This window comes from Lathyrus oleraceus, chromosome 3 (assembly GCF_024323335.1).
Source record: "Lathyrus oleraceus cultivar Zhongwan6 chromosome 3, CAAS_Psat_ZW6_1.0, whole genome shotgun sequence".
Classification (NCBI taxonomy): Eukaryota; Viridiplantae; Streptophyta; class Magnoliopsida; order Fabales; family Fabaceae; genus Lathyrus; species Lathyrus oleraceus.
The window spans coordinates 482,372,218-482,386,132 of record NC_066581.1 but is presented as its reverse complement, the minus strand read 5'-3'; the positions used below and the strand labels follow the sequence as shown (position 1 = coordinate 482,386,132).

The 13,915-nt window shown below is 36.9% G+C and overlaps 1 protein-coding gene across 1 annotated transcript in view; it reads right to left on the bottom strand.

Annotated features, from left to right (window-relative positions):
• Positions 1-790: 790 nt before the first annotated feature.
• Positions 791-13,915, bottom strand: part of LOC127131764 (uncharacterized) — a 52,911-nt gene continuing 39,786 nt past the window's right edge. Inside the window, exon 5 of the mRNA XM_051060678.1 lies at positions 791-799. Within this exon, the coding sequence (XP_050916635.1) occupies positions 791-799 (9 nt within the window). The remainder of the gene's footprint in view (positions 800-13,915) is intronic.

The following is a 13,915-nucleotide window of genomic DNA, read 5'->3' as shown; positions in this document are numbered from 1 at the left end:
GGTGTGGCTGAGAGGCGGAATCGTACTCTCATGAATATGGTTAGGTCAATGTTAAATTATAGTAATGTACCTTTATCATTGTGGACCTACGCATTAAGGACCGTTGCGTATTTGATTAATAGGATTCCTAGCAAGGCAGTTCCTAATACTCCTTATGAACTATGGACGGGAAGGAAACCTAGTTTGAGGCATCTTCATGTTTGGGGATGCCAAGCCGAAGTAAGGGCGTATAATCCACATGAAAAGAAACTTGATGCAAGAACCATTAGTGGGTTTTTAATCGGGTATCCTAAAAAATCAAAAGGGTATAGATTTTATTGTCCTAATCATAGTATGAGAATAATTGAGTCTGGTAATGCTCGATTTATTGAAAATGGGCAGTTTAGTGGGAGTGAGAAATCACGTAAAGTGGATATTATGGAGACTCGTGGAGAATCTTCTTCACCTAAAGAATCTTCTCAAGTTGTTATCCCCCTGGTTGTGGTACCGTCATAGAACCCAAACAGACAACAAATTAATATTCAAAACCCACAAAATGAACATATAGTTGATGAACCAGTTGACAATGTACAAGTCACAAATGAGCAAGAACAAGTGACTGAAGAAACACAAGAAATAGCAGTAAGAAGGTCTGAAAGGCAAAGGAGACCAGCTATTTCAAATGTACAAGTCACAAATGAGCAAGAACAAGTTGACCATGATGAAGGAGAGAGACTGAGGTAGTGGTGGCTGCCAACAAGTACCAATCTTGAAGTCATAAAAAAAATCCAAATAATTTAATAAAGTATTTTTAAATCAGCTGTCATATTTGAACAACAAAAGTTAAATAACTTTTACAACAATGGTTCTAGTACAATAAAATAAGTGGTTGGTTTGATTATTAAAGATCGAGCTTGAATTTTTTTTCTTGATGATAATACGTGCTCTAGGAGTACACTTATTCAGGAATTATAAAATAATGAGAAATGATGTGTTTTCAAAGCCTAGAAATGGAGAGCGTAGAAAGTATGAAAGTATTATAGAAATATGTTTTATAGTGTGTTTTGAAATGAGGAGAATTTATATATTAAGTGGAGACAAATTTAATTTAAAAAAGAAAAGATCCATGACTTTTTAAATGAGATAATCGATTAAGCAATATGGTTAATCGATTAGAAGTTTCAAAAATACGCAATCCTAATTCTACAAAAGGAAGCCCTACCATGGATATGTCTCTTAATCGATTAGGAGTGTTCTTAATCGATTAAAAAGCTTTTTGCTTCGTCCTAATTGATTAGGCAATGTAAAAATGCTTCCTAAATGATTAGAAACACTATTGGTCAATCTCACATGTATTTTGATGGTTCTTTTTATAGGTTTTAAGGTGTTTTAAAAAATTCAGAGAGGTTTAAATTTTTTTAGGTGAGTGTGTGCATTGTTTTAGTAATTTAAAAGTTGCTCCAATATCTTTACAATACACTAATCACTAAGACATGAACCAAATTAGGTTTTTGACTTCCTCTCTCCACAAAATATTGATGTTTTAAGACCCTTTGCTTGATTCATCATTGATTCAACACTTCATATAAGACTTGACTTTTTCTGACTGATGATGCTTGATAAGGTTTCTTGATAGACATCATCATGAGAGATTGTTTGACTAAACATCACCAGGGATTCTATCGAACTTCGATCAATATTAGGTGATGACTTTATTGTTTCTTGATCTCACAAACAAAACAACTTGATATGCATAAAACACAGTTGATCATTACTTCAGGTGAAAACATCATTACTTCAGACGAAGACTTCACAACATAATGTTGTCATCATAAAAACCTCCGTAAACATATGATGATTGTAGATAGTTGTACCTACAAGCAAATAGATCCACATATCTCATATGTATCTCCAATAAGATCTATCATGTAAGCCATGTTATGTACTCGACTAGATGTCTCATATGATTTAAGTGCAATGAGTAAATACCAGTCTCTAGTGATGTTCATTAGGTTTCTGTCAAGAATATCCTTAAGTACTCGAGAAGAAATAAGGACTCATTCTTGATATATGGAGGTCAGGAAGAGCTTGTTTTAATTTGATACGCTAATGCTAGCTTCCAAATAGATAAAGATGACTTTAGATAGCAATCTGATTATGTGTTTTGCTTACATGGTGGCACTGTGAGATGGAAAAGTTCAAAGCAGGATACAATTGTTAATTCTACATATGAGGCCGAGTATATTGTTGCCTCAAATGCAACAAAGGAAACTATTTATATCAAGAAGTTCATTAGTGATATTGGCATAGTCCCTAGTATTATGGATCCCATTGAACTCTATTGTCATAACAATGATACCATCACATAAGCTAAGGAACATATACCTCGCCAACAATACAAACACATACTGAGAAGATATCACCTTATTAGAGAGATGATAGATAGAAGATATGTAGCGTACCAACACTTGATAATGTCGTTGACACGCTAATAAGGCCTCTTACCCAACAGAAGTATGATGTCCATGTACATCCCAAAAATTTACTTTAACCAACCGAGGTATGAGATGGATGAAGCCTATTTGTGTACATGAGGTCTCTAAGGTCGATTTGACATGACAACCGAATATGGTAGGGTTATCATAACGGATAACCAGGTTGTCATATGCTAATCGAAATTCGGATAGGATATCAGAATAAGCAAGACAAATCCAACCTCCTATAAGTGTGTACGGTCCGGTTAGTATAAGTCGAGTATGAGGACAAGGTTAAGATTCCATTTGATAGGTCATAAGAAATATTTACAGGATGATATATTATGGAAGGGGAGTTATAATTAGTAAAAAGGCGAACGTCAGATGGAAATTATAAGGACAACAGACGTTATTGGCAAACATATTTATGAAGAATATGGGAAGTCAAGCAATGAGGGAGAGGAGGAGATAGAGACCTATAAATAAGAGATAGTCTAAAGGGTAAATGACAAGCAAAAACGAGACAAACACACATAAAAAATACTCCAACCAATCATTTTAGACTCTCCTTGACTGAAAACAAGGAAGTCAACCTTTTAGTGTTTTTTAGCAAGAACATTTGACATCCATCGTGAGGCCTCGGTAAAACTTGCTCAGGCCACACAAAACCATCAGTAGTAGCGTTAATACTTCAGCTGGACGATGTCAGGATCATCTCCCGGTCGAAGCGATCCACACCTCCACCAGATATAGCTCAATTGCTCATGGTGGTGGAAGTACTTCGTCAGCAAAATGAGACCTTGCAAGATAGTGTTCAAGTTTTGCAAACACAAAGTCTCCATAAAGGGGATACAAAGTAGGATCCTCTGGACTCTTATCCATTATTCGAAGCTATCTGGGATGATCAAGTCCTAGAGAACTTCAAGCCGCAACCGCAAGCATCTTTCAATGGAAAAACTGATCCACATGAGCATATTATTGCCATCAATAATAAAATGGCAATAGTAGGGGCTTCTGACTCACTCAAGTGTAAGATCATGGATGAGACCTTTAAAGAGGGGGTTCTACGGTGGTATATGAGTTTACTCAGTTTCTCTATCATCAACTACCATGACTTAACCAAGAAGATGGTACAACACTTTTCAACAAGTAAGCATAGGAAAGTGTCGACTACCAGTCTATTTAACGTTCGACAAGGGCACGTAAAATCTCTCCGGGAATATATATGGCAAGATTCAATGAATAAATGATTAAGGTATCCAATCCGAATCAATAAATATTCGTCGAAGCATTTCAACACGGCCTCAAAGCCAGGAAATTTAATGAATCTTTAGCATAAAAGTCGACATCCAACATGGACGAGGTTATCACTCGAGCGAAATGTTACATCAAAGTATAGGAAAGTAACATGCAAAAAAACCTCGATATGCAAAAGAAAAAGAGTGGGCCAAGGACGAAGGAGCTGGACACAAGAAATAATACTTTAAGTCGGGATCCATATTCTAGTCAATAGCAAGACCATCCCGACGATCGTTTGAAAAGGCATAGGAGTACACGCCTCTAAACGCTAGACGTGAAGATATCCTAAAAGAAGTTTATCACCTCAAGTTGCTCCTCAGACCGGTACGCCCAAGGGGGTGCATATGGTGATGGGAAAATACGAAAGCGCATGGTGTGCATACCATAGACTTCAAGGACACCATATAGAAATTTTTCATCAGTTAAAAAAAGAAGTTGAGATATTATTTTAGAGAGGTCAGCTATTATTGTATGTTAAAGATGTGGGAGGTCATTTCAAAAAGAGAATTCCTCCCCAAGAGGAAAGAATACATAAGAAGTCTGCGAAGCTAGGATAACCTGTCATATACAAAATACCATAGTAGGGGAACTCAAGGGAGGAGGAGAAACCAGATCGGCTAGGAAAAGATATGCTCAGTCAGTAATATACATTGAATAGAAGTCGCCTCTAGTAGGGAAGGAGGACCCGACCGTGTTTAGTTTCTCCAGAAGACACTCAGAAGGAGTGTTGGCTCATGAAAACGATCCAATGGTGATTAAAGTTCAGATCCGTGTCTGGAGCGTAAAACGAGTCTTAGTAAATTCAGGAAGTTCAACAGATGTTTTATATTGAGATGCATTCAAGGGATGAATTTCGATATCACCGAGCTACTACTGTTTAAAGGTACTTTGGTGGGATTCTCCGGAGAGCATGTACAAGTGCTAGGACATTTTCCTATAATGATAACTTTTGGCAGTAGAGACCATGAGAAAAGTATACAGGTAAGATATCTAATTGTTAATCTTGCGTCCCCATATAACATTATTATTGGCAGGTTCTCGTTCAATACTTTGGAGGCGGCGTTGTCCATCCTATAAGAACAAGATTTGGTTTTGCATATGACCTTTAGTTTTGATGATAATAATGCATTATTTCTTAGAGAATAATTTTATACACTAATGGTTTTTATCTAGTGTATAGTGTAAGACCCCAATTTTGACCCATAAGATTCCTCATGCCATCTCATAGCATTGCATTGGCATTGGGATCACACCTTGGTATTCTCCTCACTTATCATTCATTGGGTTTGCATTGGGAGAGATCACCAAGCATATTTGATTGTATCATACTTTATTTTCTTTTTTCACTAACCAAAATACAAAATATGTCTAATATAGCCTTGTTTATTTTGTAGGTAGTGTGTGTGTCCATCTGCGCCTAACCAAGCCCACAATTAGGGTTTGAGACCTTCAATGCAATAGATCAAGCAAGAAAAGGTCCACATTGCTTCAAATCATCATATATGGATCCCTATTTTCTTTATTTGTCATTTTTGATCAAGAATTCATCAAGAGTTTGAAGCTTGTTTGTCAAGGAAACCCTAATTCATCTAGGTATCTTGTGTGCCTTCCTCACCAAGTTTCTTCAACATTTGGTCAAATATATCAAGGTATACTTAATTTTACATCATCATAAGAATATATTATCCTCCATGAGACCATAATAGCAAAGTAACTTCAAGTTTGCAAGTTGATGCAAGGAAGTTGACCAGAAAAGTCAACTAGTCAAATCTAGGGCTCCCTAGACCTTATCTCATACAATATTTGTCATATGAAAATGATTACAAGATAAAAATAAATCTTTATGACATTACAAACATATTTCATGTTGGCTTCAAGAGCTAATTTTTTTGGAAAGTCATTTTGTATGGTGAAAGATTAGAGGTCATTTTGTCTGTGCCCTAGATAGAAGGTCAACTTCCAATAACCATGTCTTCCTCATTTTTTATGATATGAAGATTATCCAAGTTGCATGATTAATTTCAAGATGTCTTCCTCAAATTTTATTCTTTGAGAAAGATAAAATTCTACTTGAAAAGCCATGTGCCATGAGGAAACATTATAAGTCCATTTTGGTCCTCATCATTTAACAAGCAATTTTCCTCAACTTATAAAATCCATAACCACATCATCCAAATTCCAAATGGTGTCAATTTTGTGATCAAATTTAATATAATTGAAAGGGATACAATGTTTTATAAGAAACCAAGTTCATTTGAAGCTCATATTAAAAGTTATTCAAGGTGGAAAAATGGGTCATTTGACTTATAACTTAGAGAAATTCCTAAGTATGTTTGATACCTCCATCTTCAAGGCCAGAATTCTACATTTTTCAAGCTTCAAATAAAAAAGTCCCAACATTAAAGTTGTTCCTCATAATGAGAGCTTTCCAAAAAGTCCAAGATCACATGATTTGAATAAGAATTGAAGGACTTTCACATGAGGTCTTTCCATAGCTTGGTTTTGGAAAGTTTTGAACTCCAATTGTTGTACAACTTTGCATGGCTTCATATGATGACTTCAGAAACATATTGGCACAAATTAGAGTGGATTTCAATCATTAATTAGGCCTGAACATGCACCCATGCACCAAGATTACTCCATTTTTATTCAATTTTGGAAAGGTGTGAACATCAGTTACTTGACCTATAAATGAAGTAGCATTTGCTCAGAATTGAAGGAGAACCTTGCCCCCAGCTTTGCTAGCCAATTCCATAACCTCAGAACAGATAGTTTCTTGAATATTTCCCAAGAAATCGAGTTTTTGTTCAACTCCAGTTTGTGAAAAAAACTCCAAGGATTCCATTGGACTTCTGCAAGCAAGATGAGGAGAAATCACTTGAAATTGCATCAATAATCAAGCTCAGAAGCTGCTCACAGAAGGTGAATTTCATCAAACTTCATCTCTTCGATTCTCCATCAATACTCTAGATCTGAACCCAATTTTGTGATGGCTAAAGTCCTACCAACGTAGGCAATGCAACTGAGTTGTTTTAGACTTGATTCGAAGCAACTCAGGTTGGATGCCTTGATTTTCATCTCCACTTTTCTAATTATAAAGTGAGAGATGGAATAAATGGAGGTGATATTCGTGATCCTTGCAATTTTCTCTTTAAAATGATGTATGATCCATCAATTTCTGGAAGTTTTTTATCTGGCCAGTCTGGTAACCCTCACTGGAGAAGATGACCGAAGCTAGGGATCCGGTGGTGTTGTGGCAAGTCCCTCACCCTTGGATCTCACTTCTAAGTTCTAATCTTAACCATTGCTTTTGATTACCATGTGTGTGGACGTGTTGACTAAGTGCACCATGGAACACGTGTTGTGGAGCATTAGATCTACCACCTCAATTAATGAGGGAGATCTGATGGCTCGTGTTTTTCTGTTTTATTTTAATTTTCTAAAATGATTTTTTAAATAGATTTTTCTTTCAAAATTCATTATAAATTCATTTTTGATCAAAAAATTATGGGACTAACACCAAAAAAACACATTGGTGGACTGTTGAATCTTTGTCTATGACTTGTTTTAGACCTATGGACTTAGAGTAGGCAACACCCCTGAGCTATGAAAGAAACTTGGCCAATGCCATTAATTTGAGACCAAAACATGGCAAATGCCATTCATCTGACACGAGCTTGAGAGACTTCCTTGGGTTTATCCGATACACCATCTATTTGTCTAAATTCTTATCTTAATCTTATTTTTATTATTTGATGTTTTCTCTTTGAGTATGTTCAAGGGACTTTTCATCTTATACACATAGAGGACATTAAAGATTGCTTGCTTTGGAGTGCTAGCTTGGATGTTTGGTTATCTTTATTTGATACCATTAGGTTTCTTATTAATTGCTTGGATGATTATGGCTTTGTTGTTTACTTGACAATTCAAAGGAAATGGGTTTCTATCTGACACTATTGTCTTGTGGATGTTTCCCATGGGTTAGATCTTTTCAACTCTAAAATCTTAATATTGTCTAGGATAGTCCCTTCATCTCCTCCTTCTCCTTTAATTTCAAAACCCCTCTCTCATTTTCAAAACTTCTTTGCTTGTTGTTTTTCAACTTAGACTTGTTTTAATGATTAGAAACCTTGGCCTTATGCCATTGATTTTCAAACTATTTTCTTAATCAAACTTGTAAAATGACTTAATCATATTGACTTTATTTTCAAAAAGATCAAAAAGAACTAACAACCTCGTCTAATCATTTTGAACACTTTGGTGCCTTTTTCCTTTTAAACTTTTCAAAAAGAAAGCATTTAGATTTGAGTTATCCTTGTTGGTATAAGCCCTAGAGGCCAATACTTTAGGTACTTGTATCGAATTATTTATTAATAATAAAAGGCATTTTCTTTATTATGGTTGATTAATAAAGTCCCTAGAATAGATAGTCCGTTTAATGTATTAAGTGTGACTTAATCATGAGAACACATTAAACATAAGGACACTATTCTTAAAGTATCCATAGTCGAGCTTTATTGTGAAGTGGGATAACATTAAAGCATTAAGACTATTATGTATATAGACTGATGATCACATCTCATGGATCATGGATAAAGAGTTATCAAGTCTTAAACATAGGTATGAATATTAGGAGTAATATTTATACCGGATTGACCCGCTATGAGAATACTATATAGAAAGTTATGCAAAGTGCCATAAGTTATTCTCATGGTGATAATGGTGTATACCACTCTTCAAACTGAAACCACTATGAATCCTAGATGTAGAGTTGAGTGCTTTATTGCTGATCCAACGTTGTCCGTAACAGGATGACCATAAAGACAGTTGATGGGTACTCCATGAAGCATGCTAAGGGACATGAGTGACCTAGATGGAATTTTCCAATCCTGCGTAACAGGATAAATGTCTATGGGCCCAATATTGAACTGGACAAGGATGACACGGTCTATACCTTGTGTTCAATATATACATAAGGGCAAAGGGGTAATTATACACATAATTATTATCACAGGAGGTTATGGTCATCCAATTAGGGACAATGTTTGATCAACAATAAGGCACTCGACTCTACATCTAGGGTCCATAGTGGTTTCAGGTCGAAGAGTGGTATACACCATTATCACCATGAGAATAACTTATGACACTTTGCATAACATTCTATATAGTATTCTCATAGCGGGTCAATCCAGTATAAATATTACTGTTAATACTCATACCTATGTTTAGGAGTTGATAACTCCTTATCCATGATCCATGAGATGTGGTCATCAGTCTATATACATAATAGTCTTAATGCTTTAATGTTATCCCACTTCACAATAAAGCTCGGCTATGGATACTTTAAGAATAGTGTCCTTATGTTTAATGAGATCTCATGATTAAGTCACACTTGATACATTAAACAAACTATCTATTCTAGGAGCTTTATTAGACAAACATAATAAAGAAAAAGTCTTTTATTATTAATAAATAATTCGATACAAGTACCAAAAGTATTGGCCTCTAGGACTTACACCACCAATCTCCCAATAGCACTAGAGCCAATCAGGCATACCCCTAATTCCCATAGATCTAGCATGGCCATCATGCTTCTGCTGCGCAAGAGGCTTTGTCAGTGGGTCAGCAATATTATCAAGTGTAGGTACTCTGCATATTTTCACATCTCCTCTATCTTTTATCTCTCGAATGAGGTGATAACGCCTAAGTATGTGTTTGGATCGTTGGTGAGATCTAGGTTCCTTAGCTTGTGCGATAGCACCATTGTTATCACAATAGAGAACAATGAGATCCACAATGCTAGGAACTATGCCAAGTTCACTAATGAACTTTTTGATCCAAACAAATTCCTTTGTTGCACTTGAGGCAGCAATATACTCGGCCTCAGTTGTAGAATCAACAACTGTATCTTGCTTTGAACTTTTCCAACTCACAGCGCCACCGTTTAAGTAAAACACATAACCAGATTGCGATCTAAAGTCATCCTTATCTGTCTAGAAGCTAGCATCGGTGTATCCAATTACAGCCAACTCTTCCTGACCTCCATATATCAAGAATGAGTCCTTAGTCCTTCTCAAATACTTAAGGATATTGTTGACAGCTACCCAATGAGCATCACCAGGATCAGATTGGTACCTACTCGTTGCACTCAAAGCATACGAGACATCTGGTCGAGTAAATAACATGGCATACATGATAGATCCTATTGCAGATGCATATGGAATCTTATTCATGTGATCCCTTTCTTCCTTAGTTAATGGGGATTGTGTTTTTGATAGACACATGCCATGTTGCATAAGTATGAATCCTTTCTTGGAATCATGCATATTAAAGCGTCTCAGCACTTTGTCTATGTATGTACTCTGACTTAGGCCAAGCAGTTTTTGTGATCTATCTCTATAGATTTTGATTCCTAATATATAGGCTGCTTCACCTAGGTCCTTCATAGAAAAGCATTTCCCCAACCAAGGCTTTACTTGTTGCAGGATAGGGACATTATTTCCAATGAGTAATATGTCATCTACATATTGAAGGAAAAGAGTGATCCAAAACGCGACGAAATTTAATACTTCTCCTTTAGTGATCCTTACGAATGAGCATGATCAGTGATAGAATCGTTACCTCTTGTGGCGATTGTAACCTTTGATGCAGATCTACGGAGCGATCACGAACGTTGAACAATGACAACGCCTCTACTCAGTCCACACGAATGGATTCCTTCAATCTCAGTACTAGCTGCTACGAATGAAGGCTTTGAGTGAGAGAGGGAGAGAGAGAGACAGAGAAATGAAATTGTAACTGCACAAATGCTTCTACACAAGGGTTCTATCTCTCATCAATCCGTTCTTTTGTGTGTGACCCTGTAGGTTTTCGCGGCATTGACCATTATATTAAATCACGTATTTAATATAATAAACAGTGAGCGGTATCTAGCAAAACCTCCTGTGATAATAATTATTTGTATAATTACCCCTTTGCCCTTATGTCTATATTGAACACAAGGTATAGACCGTGTCACCCTTGTCCAGTTCAATATTGGGCCCTTAGACATTTATCCTGTTACGCAGGATTGGCAAATTCCATCTAGGAAACTCATGTCCCTCAGCATGCTTCGTGGAGTATCCATCAACTGTCTTTATGGTTATCCAGTTACGGACAACGTTGGATCAGCAATAAAGCATTCAACTCTACATCTAGGATCCATAGTGGTTTCAGGTCGAAGAGTGGTATACACTATTATCACCATGAGAATAACTTATGACACTTTGCATAACTTTCTATATAGTATTCTCATAGCGGGTCAATCCGGTATAAATATTACTCCTAATATTCATACCTATGTTTAAGACTTGATAACTCTTTATCCATGATCCATGAGATGTGATCATCAGTCTACAAACATAATAGTTTTAATGCTTTAATGTTATCCCACTTCACACTAAAGCTCGACTACGGATACTTTAAGAATAGTGTCCTTATGTTTAATGTGTTCTCATGATTAAGTCACACTTAATACATTAAACGGACTATCTATTCCAGGGACTTTATTAATCAACCATAATAAAGAAAATGCCTTTTATTATTAATAAATAATTCGATACAAGTACCAAAAGTATTGGCCTCTAGGGCTTATACCAACAATCTCCCACTAGCACTAGAGCCAATCAGACATAACCCGTATGCCCATTGATCTAGTATGGCCATCATGCTTCTGCTGCGCAAGAGGCTTTGTCAGTGGGTCAGCTATATTGTCAAGTGTAGGTACTTTACATATTTTCACACAATGCCTAAGTATGTGTTTGGATCGTTGGTGAGATCTAGGCTCCTTAGCTTTTGCGATAACACCATTATTATCATAATAGAGACCAATGGGATCCACAATGCTAGGGACTATGCCAAGTTTATTGATCCAAACAGCTTCCTTTGCCGCACTTAAGGCAGCAATGTACTCAGCCTCAATTGTAGAATCAGCAACTGCATCTTGCGTTGAACTTTTCAAGCTCACAGTGCCACCATTTAAGCAAAACACATAACCAGATTGGAATCATTCATATTAAAGCGTCTCAGCACTTTGTCTATGTACTCTGACTTAGGCCAAGCATTTCATGATCTATCTCTATAGATTCTGTTAGGCTGCTTCACCCAGGTCCTTCATAGAAAAGCATTTCCCCAACCAAGACTTTACTTGTTACAGGGTAGGGATATCGATTCCAATGAGTAATATGTCATCTACATATAATACCAAGAATACGATCATGCTCCCACTAACCTTCTTGTAGACACAAGGCTCATCTTCGTTTTTGATGAATCCATACAGTTTTACTGTTTCATCAAGGCGAAGATTCCATGAGTAGGTCACAGGCTCATCTTGATCCATGAGTAATACATCACCTTGATCAGATATCCATATATCTCAGGTAGGTGACGTATCCTGCCTGACCTACGCTGGTCTTGTTCTACTTGAGCAGGTTGCTCTTACACAACTACTTGTGTTTCCTGCTCTAATTCCTCCATAGGTGTATCGATGCTTTGTGATTCTTGAATTTCTTCAAGCTCTACTTTCCTCCCACTGGTTCCTTTGGAATTAAAATCCTTTTCTAGGAAAACTCCAGTTCGAGCGACAAACACTTTGCCCTCCGAAGGATTGTAGAAGTAATATCCTCTTGTTTCTTTAGGATACCCCCACAAATAAGCATTGGTCAGATTTGGGCTTAAGCTTAGTTGAAATTTGTCGTTTCACATAAACTTCGCAACCCCAAATCTTCATGTAAGACATATGTGGTCTCTTACCACTCCATATCTCATATGGTCTCTTTTCAACCTTTTGGATGGAACACGGTTAAGTGTGTAAGCTGATGTCAATGGTGTATGTCCTCAAAAGGAGTTTGGAAGATTGGTGTGACTCATCATGGATCGGACCATGTCCAACAGGGTTCGATTTCGTCTCTCAGATACACCCTTCCATTGGGATGTTCCAGGAGGAGTAAGTTGGGATAAGATCCCACACTCTTTCAGATGGTCATCAAACTCTAGGATTAAATACTCATTACTTCGATATGATCGAAGAGTTTTAATATTTTTACCTAGTTGGTTTTAACTCGTTAGGTTTCACCCTTTTGTATTAATGTTATTAATAGGCATTTCAAGATCAAGGACATATAGTCCATTGTTCATTTGTGCAGTAGCATAGAATATATCATTCAAATAAATTGAGCAACAATTGTTCTTTATTATAAATGAAAAACCAAACTTGTCCAAACAAGCAATGGAAATAATATTCCTGCTAATTGCAGGTACATAATAACAGTTCTCTAACTGAATTATTAAACCACTAGGTAAAGTCAATACAAAAGTTCCTACGGCTAAAGCAGCAACCTTTGCTCCATAGCCAACTCGTAGGTCGACTTCACCTTTTGCCAAATCTCTACTCCTTTTTAGTTCCTGCACATTTGTACAAATGTGAGAACCGCATCCAGTATCTAATACCCATGATGCAGAAGTAGATAAATTAATAACAAAAATACCTGAAGTTGAAGTCTCTACTCCATTCTTCTTATCTTCCAGGTACTTTGGGCAGTTCCTCTTCCAGTGTCCGGTCTTACCGCAATGGAAGCAGGTGCCTTCTTTTGCTATGCCTCCACTAGGCTTCAAAGCAGCAGTAGATCTGGGATTGGCAACTTCCTTCCCCTTCCCCTTATCACTCTGCTTAGTGGGCCTTTTGTTCTGTCTCTTTCCATTTCCGATCATCAGAATGGACTTCCCTTTTGACTTCAGATTCTGCTCGGCAGTTCTTAACATGGCGAGCAGTTCAGGAAGAGATTTGTCCATACCAATCATATTGAAATTTAGGACAAATTGACTGACACTATCTGACAACGATTGCAAGATCAAATCAGTTGCAAGTTCCTTTTCGAGGGGAAAACCCAATCTCTCAAGGTTTTCCACATACCCAATCATCTTGAGTACATGGGGACCTACAGGGGCTCCCTCAGCTAACTTGCTTTGAAAAAGGGCTTTTGAAACTTCAAACCTCTCATGCCTTGCTTGCTCTTGATAGAGCAACTTCAGGTGTTCGATCATATCGAACGCTGACATGTTCTCATGTTGCTTTTGCAATTCTGAGTTCATGGTAGCTAGCATGAGACAAGCAGTTTCATTGGCAT